Below are 12750 nucleotides of genomic sequence, written 5' to 3' on the forward strand. Positions count from 1 at the left end.
AAAAGAAAATGATGAGGAACGGTAACATTCTATAATTAGGCCATTATAAGTGCGATTGTGAGAGGATATACATTTCGTTTGGAGTAATGAGTGTTTAGATGGCCAGGTTGTTTGTACAAAATAATCCACAGGAAGCATAAGTTTCTAGTATCATGACTGTTTGGTTTGAGATTGCTTGTCATTTATATCATTAAAATGGGGGGTAGCAAGTGTACCAAGGCAATGGAAATCAACATCTCTAACAATGCATGCAACTCTCTTCAGTGTATATTTATTTTTAAAGAAAAGTCTTTTTTTATGATGCTATTTTAATAATTTAGCAGCTGAGGCTTTTATACCATGGTTCAGATCAATGGAACAGGGCTTCAAGGGGTCATATCAATAAAGCGTTAGCATACTAGTGAATTCATAATGCCTGTTTGTCTCTTGTGTCCATTAGAAAGGCTGTGTGGAATATCTGCTCAGTCTCGGTTATTCTTCTACATCATCATCTAAATAATACAAAAAAGAACAAATCTCAGACCCATGTATGCCTAGCTTTTGATCAGATATCTGAGGTTTAACATCTTCCTTCCAGTCATGTCCTGCCTCAAAGGCATCGCATTACGAATAGTTTCTAACATGCTTACTGTTACAGCAGTACGTTCCTTTCAGTGGGCCAGGCTTTCAGATTGGGTGGCGTTTGTATGGAATAGTGGAAGCCCTCCAGGGGTGAATATGTTAACATGTAAGATGAGTGAAAACACGTGTGAATTTCCAAGTCAAACCAAAAGACTACATGCCCTTATTATGACCAGTGTTTGCCTTAGGAGAAATTATTTAATTTCCATGTATCGGAACACTTTTTTTCAGCTGTAATCCTCTCCTTGCCAGATTTTTTTTTTTTTTAAATGTGTATTTCTGACTATTCTTGCACATTTAATTTCCCAGATACGGCGAGAGAAGTCCAAGCCTCGCCACACATAGCTGAGAAAGTGATTCAGCTGTTTAGGAATAAAAGTGAGTTCACGTTCCTGGCAGCTGTCCAGCAGAAGTCATCAACGTCGGGGGTCATATTCTCCATCCTTGAGTCAGAAGACAGGTAAACCTTTATACTTATATACCGTAGATGACGTTTTTTGCAAAGGCATGCTGCAATATTGTCTTGTCATAAACAGTGACTACAGCAAACAAACCACCAAGAATCCAATTCTGCATTCATTATTTAAAGTCTTTGATGGAGTGAGGGATACAAGTGTTGAATACATTGAATCTGTCTTTACCCCCTGCTCCTGAAGCATTCACGTCACCTAGCACAGTGGGATCATTTAGTTAATTACCACTGCTGAAATCAGCGAGTGAAACAAATGTCAGCCTTGGCTAAATGCAACCATTTGAATTGTACAGAGTTTAATTATAATTTACTGTGCATTTCTAGTAGAAATGTAATCCCCCCACCAACACATAGGCATACGTTCACATTATTATTATTTTATTAGCTTATCTGAGCTGCTGGAACAGTTGAATGATAGTATGTAACCAAAAAGAATCTAGGACAGTTCTGTTCCATTATTCAGCAGGAACAGTTGCTTAACATATAAAAAAAAACAAAAAAAAACAGACAAAACTGGGGAGATTTATCCCTATGTTGTTTCAGAAACTAAAATAACTGTGCTGCACAAGGATAACTATTAGTTCTTGTATCCCTCTTAAAAGGTACATAAGGTCCTTTTTATTGTATTGTGTTATGTGTTCCCATGTGTTGCTGTTTATGTAGGGTGTGTGTATTCTTTTAATTTTGGCCAGTTTTTTAAACTTTTAAATTGCATTCACTGCCTCAAAATTAAAACAATACACACACATGATGTAAACAGTTGTAGCAACACATGGGAACATGTAACGCAATAAAATAAAAAGGTCCTTATGTACCCTTTAAGTATATTTGATATGTCAATTTAGTGGTTGTCAGACACAGATTTCTGTAGTTTTTGTTTGTTTGTTTGTTTGTCCACGGTAGTTACTGTAGATAGTTTCCCAATCTAGCTTGTCAAGGTATCTGTGGCCAATGTTGTTTATTTGAGTCTTGAATTCACAAAGCTAAAATGTAAATGTGCAACTTCAACTTGCTGTGTTTGCTTATGAAGCTTTGAGAGGAATAGTACTTCTTTATCATCCCTGGGGTACCGCAAATCAAATCACAGAGACAGATGACCTACTGTTGATAAAATTGAAATACTAAAGTCCATATTTTGATACTCACAGGCTGCCTATAGGGATGTTTGACCCATGTCACAACAGACAGCTTTAGACAAAATGGCAGAAGAATGTTTATATATGATTTTTTTTTTTTTTTTTTTTTTTTTAATATTGTCTCCAGAGAAAGATTAATATTCTGTGGAATGGTATTTCTGCAAGAAATGACTTCACTCCACAGAATCTAGAACATTTTGCTGTATGTATTTGACTCACATGCATGCGCGCACGCACGCGCGCACACACACACACACACACACACACACACACACACACACACACACACACACACACACACGCGCACGCTTTCTATACAAGGGTTACATTAAATCGAGAGACCGCTTCTGCTGAGGTAGTGACCATATTGAATACTACAGTATTACTAATCCGTTCATTTTTTCAGCCTGTTTTTAGCAGCTTGGATAATGTGGTTGGCTGCCTGTTAGTACGGGCCCCATGTGTTTTTTTGAATGCTGTATCAGCTATGGCCATGGATGGAGTAACTTGGCTACTTCAGCAGCAACTGGATTCATGAGACTTTGTGTATACACCAGACGGAAAGACATTGTGGATAATACAGTGCCAGATGGAGGAGCAGGAAAAGCAGTTGCACCCTCACAGCTTGCAGTGTAACCCCCAACCCCCCCAACCGATTCTAGTTTTCAAAGCTCTGCACTAATATTTCCTGGACGTTAATGAGCACTAAATTATAATGTGATTATGTGATTCATAAGGACCTGAAACTTCAGCCTCAAAAACATTAAAAAAAACCTTCCCCACTCTTCCTGCATCCCTAGAACCAACCCAAGGTAAAGATACCAATCTTTTATTTGGGGATTTTTACATTATGAATAGATTTGAGTTTCCTGTTATTGCCCGAAATGAAACACAATTGCAACAGCTGAGTTGTGCTATACAGGACAATATCTCATATTTCTGTGTTAGTATTCTTTACATCATTCAAGTATCAGCAGGGTGTTTCTTTTTAATATATATATATTTTATATAAAGGCCATTTAATTTGTTCTGATTACATTTCTTGCTCGTCACTGCTGGCTCAGTTTGGGGCCCATGATAGTTTTAACTAATTTTATTTAATTTAACTTGTCCGCATTTCAGACCTTTTTCCTGTCATAGGATGTTTTAAACTACACTTATCTGTCCGCACAAGCTAAAGCGAGTGTAAAGCATCTACCCTGGCCTTAATCTATACAATTTCAGCATCAGCAATAACATGCTATTTATATCACATGACATTTATCTCAAACATTTCCTGTCTGTTTGAAATTAACTCTCATTTATAGGATTTACGAGGTGTTTTTAGTCAGAAGATCTTGATATTGAAGGATAATTCCTGGAAGCAATGGTATAGTCCTCTCCCTTTATAATGCTGTAATCAGGAGCCATAGTTAAGAGACTGTGTAATTTGTGTTCATATAATGAGAATACTAGTGTTAGTGTGATGACATTGTGGGGGAAATTGGAGCCATGACCGTACTGCCTTATAATCTGTTCCACAGTTAAAGGGCCGCCTTATAAAGGGGGAGCACTGTATCAGCAAAATTTGTTTTGTATTTTAGATGGGATATAAAAAATGGTAATTTAACACATATACTAGAGTTTTGCCAAACGTTACCTGAATAGTTAAATCACCAAAAATCTAAACCGATATTTAAGCAGCAGAACACTGATTAGCAGACATTGCTGTCTGGAAGGATAAAGTTACAGCATAGACCAGATCAAGTACCAGTTTACATTTTTAGCTTTCCTTCTGTTTTGCCTTTTTTTTTAGAGGTAGATTTTTTACTGTACAGTAGTGCCCTGCAGTGAAGTTTCCTGATAGATATCTTTTAGTTCTGAGGTTTATTCCAAGGAGCTTTTGTTAACACCGAGGAGATCTGTTAATGTACATTCAGATCAATCAGATGTTAGTTTTCCACTGTGTTATGAGCAGGGGTACATTGCCATGGTAACTGATCATGATAAAAAAGTCCCTGTGGCATAGCTAGGATGGCAGAGAGGATTAGTGAACGGTTGCTTAGTGTGTCTGCCATCAGGGAAAGCAGCATTTTGTGTGTAAGCAGCCGGTGTGTCAAGGCAAAGTTGAGAGTTTGAGATTTAAAAGAGTGTTGCTGTACTAAATCTCCCGATACTATGCCTGCAGTTTATTATCCCCCATTCATAATTCACTTTGATTTTGAAAGCTTAGTAATGGTAACTGTTATAGTAATGATGGGTGTCTAAAAGTCCTACTCCTGTTACAAAGGGTTGATAAGTGCGGGTAAAGTATAATGGTGAATTTTCATTTTAGTATATATAGCCATAAGTATATATAGCCATGCATTCATTTTTATGACATTAGTATCCATCATTGTATATTAGGCTGTTATGTTATGGGTGTTGTGTCATGGCTTTATGTTGCAGAATACAATTGTAACAACAACCTTGTCAGTAAAATAGACTTGGGTTCTATAATAATACCATTTAGTATTGGTCCTGGACATGAGGTTGACTATACAGTGACATAAATAAACTCAGTTTAGACGATCAAGCAGCTTGGGTTGTGTTAGAACATATTTTTTATGTGTTGGAGTACACATGCAGAACCTTATAGGAACAGGTTTTATGACCTTGGTAAACCCTTGATGGCATACCACCTACAGTAATTATTTTTTTTTGGCTTCAGAGCCATATTTGTTGAGGGCAGTTGTCTAGATTGGTGTGAAATCTTCCTTTAGCAAGCATTTTAAGCCCTGTCAATCTTAGCCATCCTGTCCTCACCAGGCTGTATTTAAACCAGGTCATTCCCTGGGGCTAACTGGGAATGTGTGGTGAGAAGACAGAATGAAACTTATTGTATATGTGTTCTGTTGTTTGTGCAGGAGCTGAGCTTTGCTCTGACTGTGTATTAGTTAACTGGGTTAAAAGCGGAATATCCCAAGTACGTATACTGGGATTCCATTGGAGTCAGGTTTGGTTGTGTTTCTTTTCTTAAAGGGCCAATGGCCTAATGCTGTGTATACTAATAAATAGTGCGTCACTGGTGCTTCAGTCCGACAACAGTCTTATGACTCCATTATTTACCAGATCCTGAATTTATGATGTGCACCGGCAAAGCACAGGGGCACTGCATAATAATACATAAAACAGGGATTCAAATGTTTGATTAGGGCCTGTGACAGGGTGCTCGTGTCACGTGTGTGGGTAACCGCTGTTTATGCATGACAGAGACACAATGGATGTGTAGTTGAAATGCCGGCACAGGCACACAGGATTTATTAAAAAAGAAACAAAAGTAAACAAAGATGGTCATGATAACGCACAGGGTAGACATACAGTAAGCTGTACAAAAGGCAAAATAAAACACAGTACAAAAACTACAAATAAAAGGGTGATCTCTAGCTTTGTAAACTAGGCACCACGCTCCAGGAACCTGCTACACTACATAACCCTATACATTACATGGGATCACTATACCCTAAACTAACCTACTTATAAGCTGGCATTCACACGACGACTCCCGCTGCTTCACACGGCCTTGGCTGAGCATTGCCTTCACAAGCCCCGCTTGCAGTTTCAGGGCTGCGTTGCTGTCACTCCTGCAGAGCGGGCCCTCTCCTCCCGAGCATATGCAGCTCGCTTCTGGCATGGCGTTGCAATCGCCTCGAGCCATCTCCCGTGGACACTCGGTCAAGACCTGGCAAACCTGCTGATTGAGGACCAGCACAGCCAATCACTTGCTTCCCCTCAACCAAGCCTAGCAGGGAGCAAGTCTCAATCGAACGCCCCCCTGTAAACAATAATTTAATTACACAAAACAACTGAAAAGAGACTTGCACAATAAACCCATTTCCACGTACAAATTACACCAACACTAATTTCCCATTGTGCAGGGCAATTGCCCTGCCACCATAGGGCCACATTAATTAATTTTCTTTCTTTTTTAACATTTATTTTAGTATTCTCACTGCATGCTCAGAATACAACTCTCGCTTTGGAATTGCGATTGTGAAAGAATTAGCTGTTGACCTCATTTTTGTCCTTTGACATTTCTCTTTTAATGGCTCACTTAAGCTATAGAAATATATTCAGATTTGCTCAGCATACTTGCCTTGCTGTTAATATTGCCAAATGCCGTTCAGGCTGAGCGGAATGTGATCGCAGTTGGGGGGTGGGGGGGGGGGGGGGGGGGGTGGAAGGGGGGGGAGTTCTTAAGTTCCATCAATGATTCTTTACTCCTTTTCTTTTTTTAAATAAATAACCGTACTCATCCTTTATACCTGAACAGAAGCAAAAACCTCTGGGTCATTATTTGATCTCTCTCAACACTCTGCCTTAATGAAACCTTTATTGAGTTAGCCTCTCAATCACAGACCCAAAAAGGGTGAAAGCAGTTGGTGACCCTACCTCACTTTCTACTCTATAGCTTTTAAATGATTTTTTTTTTCCTTGCACTTTGGATATCTGTGTTATTTCAGATGCCTGCTATGAATTACCGCGAGAACAATCTCTGCTCTCTACTTGATGACATAATGTGGAAGCTTTCTCTGTGTACGTTTTGTACATGTGAATAAAAGGGTAGACTGGATAGGAGAGATGTACACATTCAGATTTGACTTTACCATTAAAAGAAACACTGACACCTTTAAAACAATAATGCTACAATATATAGCTACAATATTCGTTAGTCAGATGACACAAAGTTGCAGAGAATCCCATCCCATTTGAATCAGAGGTAAGCAATAATACCCATTAAAGGGGAGTTTAGCCATCAAATCCACATCTTTTGCACAAGGAGTAGCATATGTGTCATATAATGACTTTGAATGTATCAATCGAAGCCAAGTGTCTTAGATATGTGAATGTGTGATGGCCTGTTGCTAAATATCTTTCTATATAAATATCTCTCTGTTTGTCCACAGTTATTTTGAACTGGAGAGCAGCGGGTTACGAGATGAAATCAGATACCACTACCGGTTTAATGGGAAACCCAGAACAGAAGCATTCCCTTATCGCTTGGCAGATGGACAGTGGCATAAGATTGCGCTTTCAATCAGCGCTTCTCATCTGCTACTCCACGTGGACTGCAATCGGTAGGAAAGAACAATATGATGCACCTCTTCTTGTTGCAATTCTTTTAAAAATACCCACACATAGTAACACGCATACTTCTTAATTATTTCTAATAAATCAACCAAGATGCAGAACTGTGCTCTACTTCTAGACTTCTAGTGCATTCTGAGTTGCAAACTCACACATCACTTCAAAAGCAGGTCTTTATCCACCCTCACATCTGACTTGCATATAAAGCATAAAGCCTGTGTAATGATGCGCTGGTCTGGTTTAAAAATTCAAATTATTGAATGAGGAGCAATGAAGATGCCTTTAATGGCTTCAGTCACTCTGGGTACTGCTTGTGACAGGAAACCTTTTCAAACACAAGGTGAATTATGCTGTCTGTTGTTTGCTTGTTTGCCTCTACCATTATCCTATAAATACATTTACTGCCGCACCATTAAAACCTCAAAGCTGTGCAGCCTTTTGAAAATCTGAAAAAAATCAAACTCAGAGCGTGAATGGAATTGTTAAACAAGTGGATCATTTGACGTGTAATACATCATTGAGAAAAAAACTAAACAAAACATCAGTACATTCCACTTCAGATAGGACTTCTGCTTGTTAATGCATTACAATCCTGTGCTCTTAACCCTACATGGCATTTTACACAAATACATGCACAGACACACACTTTGAAGTGATGCCCACAAGTATTGGCACCCTCAGTGCTATTCATATGAGTAGCATGCAGTGTATTCATTGTTTTAACACTAGACTGCTCTACGGTCAGGTCTGAATCCAATCAAGCATTGATGGATTGAAGACAGCCTTCAAATATCGAGCAGTTGAAATTAATCTGTTGAGAAAAGTGTCACATTATATCCCCTTGAGTTCCTGCAAAATCGATGTCCACGCCATCACAACAATATTCCAGCTTATGACTTCCTATTCAAGAAGCCTTTTCAGAAAGCCTTTTTTGTGCAGGTTATTGCTCCAGGTTGAGTGGGCTATAGATTGATAGATTGATAGATCTGTATCTGCTGTATTCTGGCGGCTGTCCAGAGATGTTTCAGACCTAGTTGGAAAGTTGCAGTTAATGATATCCCTTTTGATTTTCCGCACCACCTATTTTGGAATGTACACTGTACATCAGCAGTAAAGTTTATATATAAACAGCTCTTAATGTTACAAGGGTGGGATACACTCTTTTGCATGCATTGTAAGACATTTATGAATAAACTACAGATTATTAATTCCATTGTGAATAATACATCTATAAATATATTGTAGAGGGTGTTGCAATCACTGTTAGACAGGTCTAATGCGGTACCTAGTTGGGCTTACTTGAACAAAAACACATTCATAGCTGTATCTTAAAGGCCTTTGATTGAAATTGAAATGCTGTGAACATTTAGCTGTCTAAACGTCACATTAACGATAAGACTAAAGGAAATTAGAGGAATTCTGGTACTTATTAAAAACATTGTTCTCGAGAAAAAGGCTTTCCCTGTTATAAAAACCTGTGAAAGCATTTGGAGTAAGACAGATTGTGTGAAAGCCGCATTTCTCAAGGGATGAAAGTTGAAAAGAAACTGCAATCCCTTCTAAAAACAACCTGCTAGTAAATGTCTGTAATGAAGGTATAATGTTGTTGACATATAAAATAACAATAATTAGGTAACAGACACATTTATATCTAGATGGATAGGTGCAGAAGAACAGTACCTGCTGAGAACTAGGTGTACTAGACCTGTGATTCACACTACTTCCCAATGTGTGAATACTGCTATGCTCCAATTAATTGACACACAATAGCCTTCATTAGGTATTCACTTCTCTACTTGTTAAGCAATCATACCTCAAAAGTAAGGAACTAGTCCGAAAGTCATAATGGAGTAAAAAAACAAAAAAAAAAAACCCCAAAAAAACAAAACAGCGATTTGCTTACACACTGAGCTGTATGAGACAGTGCTTTAAACTCAATTTGTGATCTGCATGAGTATGAACACCCTGGATGTCTATATAGGAAGTGGCTTCACACTCAACTTTGTGATTATGATTTTACTCCTCTGGGAGTAAGCTTAGCTAATTTAGAAGTTAGGTGAACACTCTCTCTGTCCATTCCTGGTGTTCCTTATCTGCTCTATTAAGGCTGAGTGAAATCTGTGTGGAAGAAATACCTGTGCCTAGAGAGAGATCCTGACTGATTCATTATCACTGAGCGAGACGGGTGAGGTCAACCAATCCAGCTATCGCTAGAGTTCCCTAAAGCTCAGAACAGTTTGATCCAAGCCAAGATATAATTTGCCGCATAGAGAGGTGCAAATGTATTTGTGTTCATATACCACGATGATAAGTAAGGCATGCACAAAGGGTTTAGTGTTTTCAGTGTGTTAATAAAACCTTTAGATGTGAGCATGGATTTCTTTTTCATTTAAATTTAACATTTTCATTCTTCTTTTAAAAAAAAAAAAACCCCTCGATGGAATTTGATTACATTTGACTGTACTGTATGTATTATTTTCATCAAGCTGAATAACATTTATTAATTAGCATTTACCCATTTGGCCTCTCTTGATATGCGCTGCCAGTATAATATAAGAATTCTGTGTTGCAAGGTATTTTGAAGGGCAAGACTATGCAAATTGAAAGTGATGTGTTCTAAAGCAATGACATTCTAGCATTCAGAGGGGAATTGGAACCACACAAGAAGACATACTGTACAAGTCAACTCTCCTGTATCTAAAAAAGCAGTGTCTCTTTGAACTGCATAACTATTAAAAGTTTAACTGGGCTTCCTTTGCAATTGGCCGTAGGAAATAAGGAAAAACAAACAATAAAGGTTTGGTTATCCTGTGTCATTATGAGTGTACAATGGCATACTAAATATCAAGTCATATCAAGTCGTATGTTTTATAAATAGTGTACCAAAGCTAAGGAGATTGCTGCTAGCATCTTACTGCGTTACTGAAGCCTATGCTCGCTACACTGAGAGGTTCAAAAAGAGAGAAGGGTATTAATAGGGGGTAGAAAATAATTGCCACTGTCTTCAACTTTGCAATTATCATGACATTTCTAGATCATTTAGACAGACGGACCAGAAGAAGAAGTAAAAAGTTGGAAACATAAGAACAAAAATGATTTACTATGGTTCATAAAAGGGAAGGGAAAATATGACTGAATTAGAATGAAATGAATGATGGAGAAAGACAGAATTAGGGTAAGAAGGGACCGGTAAAAGTCAGATAATGAAACATCAAAATTCTGCACAGGCTGTTAAGAGGAGATAGAAAATAAATAAAGCAGATTGAGTGGGCCACTATTTAGAGAGAGTGGATGACTAAATGATTACATCAGAATTCAGAGAAATGGGGGTTGTATAAAGACAGTGGGGTATGTTTACTGAAGTGTTGCACCTGTTGCAATAGTCGCAAACCTGTTGCAAATGAGTCAGAAGTCTTGCTTGAAATGTACTCAAGCGCAATGCAGTTTGTGACATTTTAGGGAATGCTTTGCAGCAGCAGTTTCTGTTTGCAGTTGAAGCGTAGATGAATATGATTGATGTTCCTGCATACATTTGCAAAAAGGGGGCAGAGATAGTGTGCATGAGGGTTCTCAAGTATTATAATGAGATGTAGGGAAAGGTGCAGGTAAATTCAACACTTACAATTGCATCAATTTGTTCAGAACTTTTGAAAGCATGTTTTAAACAGTCACAATTGTTGCTGGCATTTCCCAGTTCGCTTTTTCTCATACGTTGCCAGTTGTGCTCAATGCATTTCTGAAGTGAATAGACAAATACCTATTTTTCCCTAAAAGCAGGGTGTAGTTACAAGCCTTGAAATCAAATTTCTGTGACATTTCTGGTTTCCCCAATGTGTTGGGAGTAATAGACTGCACACTCGTGCCGCTAACCCCACCAGCTCCTTCTGAACATCTGTATAGGAACAGGAAACACACCTGTTCTATTAATGTGCAGGTGCTGTGTAATTGTGCACAATTTAGCACTGCAGCCCTGACTAACTAAAATAAAAATGGACAGTATATAGTGGCTTATAGGCTACCAATGATAATAGGAATTAGTGGTATTATGAAACATTTGTTGCTGGTCCTTTGAAATTCGTATTAACGAGAATTGAGTGTCCTCATGTAAGTATCAGAATTTGTTAATGCAGCACCATGGTCTCTTTGGTGTTAACGGTCTAGGCTGCCAAGCTAGAATCATTTAGTTTCAATTTAAAATAATCATTTATTCGCAATTTACATCAATGTGTTATCATACCGGTTGCCTACAGGCTAAAGTAAAAAGAAAGTGCGCTAGGTGTACATTTGATTTTGCTACTGTACTGTATAGTGTATAAGCGTACTGTACAGATTTATGTTTTTACATAAAGTAATGTGCAGCTGCCTCAAACACATTTGTGTTATTTCAGCACAATGATTTTTTTTACATTTTTTTACTTTTAAAATACATTGAACACTATAAATGTATTGTTATTGTAGTGTTAATTTTCTTAAACCCAACACCTCCTAATGTTGGACAAACATATCCGGTTTAGCGAGGGGCTACTGTATGATTATGAAAAGCTTTTTAGGTAGAAACACATTTATTTAGGGGTGAAGATAGGGGCTCCACTATATACTCTGATGGAATTAAACTGGCTTTTGTATGTGTGTGTGTATATATATCTATCTATCTATCTATCTATATATATATATATATATGTAACATTATTAAAGTAGGTAAAATGAAGATGGAACAGAGTGCTTTGCACAGATGACGTTTAATCTTATTAGGCATATAAATGGTAATTAGAAAGATCACAGTGATGGATAATTGGGGAAGTTAATTATGCAACAGTAAATACAAAATAGCCAGAGGAAACATTTTACAGTTGACACTTAATCCAATTTTCCTTATTCAACAAATAATGGATCTATTTTTTAAGTGAACCAGTAGTACAATAGCATCTATTTATTTGTTAATTTGTAAAAGCTGAGAAATGTATATTCTTGTTTTTGAACCCGAAAGGTCATTCAAGCAAAAATGGCTTCACCCTAATTCTCTTTATGTCATAAAAAACATGTACAGTTCTTTTTTGTTTACTTGTTTTGTAGCCAACGAGAATATGTATTCTTGCTCCCCTGCAATACATACAGAAAGTGAATAGAATAGATTTTGTTGTTGCTCTTCTTTGTGAAAAGTTAAGGATTCACTCAAAAAACAGGTCACACCACCTCTGTATGCTAGTTATACACCACCAGTCTTTTTAACTGCCATTATCTTCCATATTATGCAGCCTAATGAAGGAGAAGTTGAAATGTCAATATAGCGGTATGCTAAACTGAAAATCTTTCCCTCATTGATTTTGCTCCTATAATGGCTAACACACAGGGATGCAGGTCAGTGGCCAGCATCTTCTCATCAGGCCCAATTATTGGTTTGTCTGACATGCAGTA

At 37.8% G+C, this 12750-nt stretch overlaps 1 protein-coding gene across 1 annotated transcript in view; it reads left to right on the top strand.

Moving 5' to 3' along the window:
• The window catches only part of LOC121329625 (protein kinase C-binding protein NELL1-like), a 111774-nt gene that overhangs the window by 13001 nt on the left and 86023 nt on the right, over nt 1-12750 (top strand). Inside the window, exons 3-4 of the mRNA XM_041275310.1 lie at nt 931-1081; nt 7155-7325. Of these exons, the coding sequence (XP_041131244.1) occupies nt 931-1081; nt 7155-7325 (322 nt within the window). The remainder of the gene's footprint in view (nt 1-930; nt 1082-7154; nt 7326-12750) is intronic.

This window comes from Polyodon spathula, chromosome 17 (assembly GCF_017654505.1).
Source record: "Polyodon spathula isolate WHYD16114869_AA chromosome 17, ASM1765450v1, whole genome shotgun sequence".
NCBI classification, from domain to species: domain Eukaryota; kingdom Metazoa; phylum Chordata; class Actinopteri; order Acipenseriformes; family Polyodontidae; genus Polyodon; species Polyodon spathula.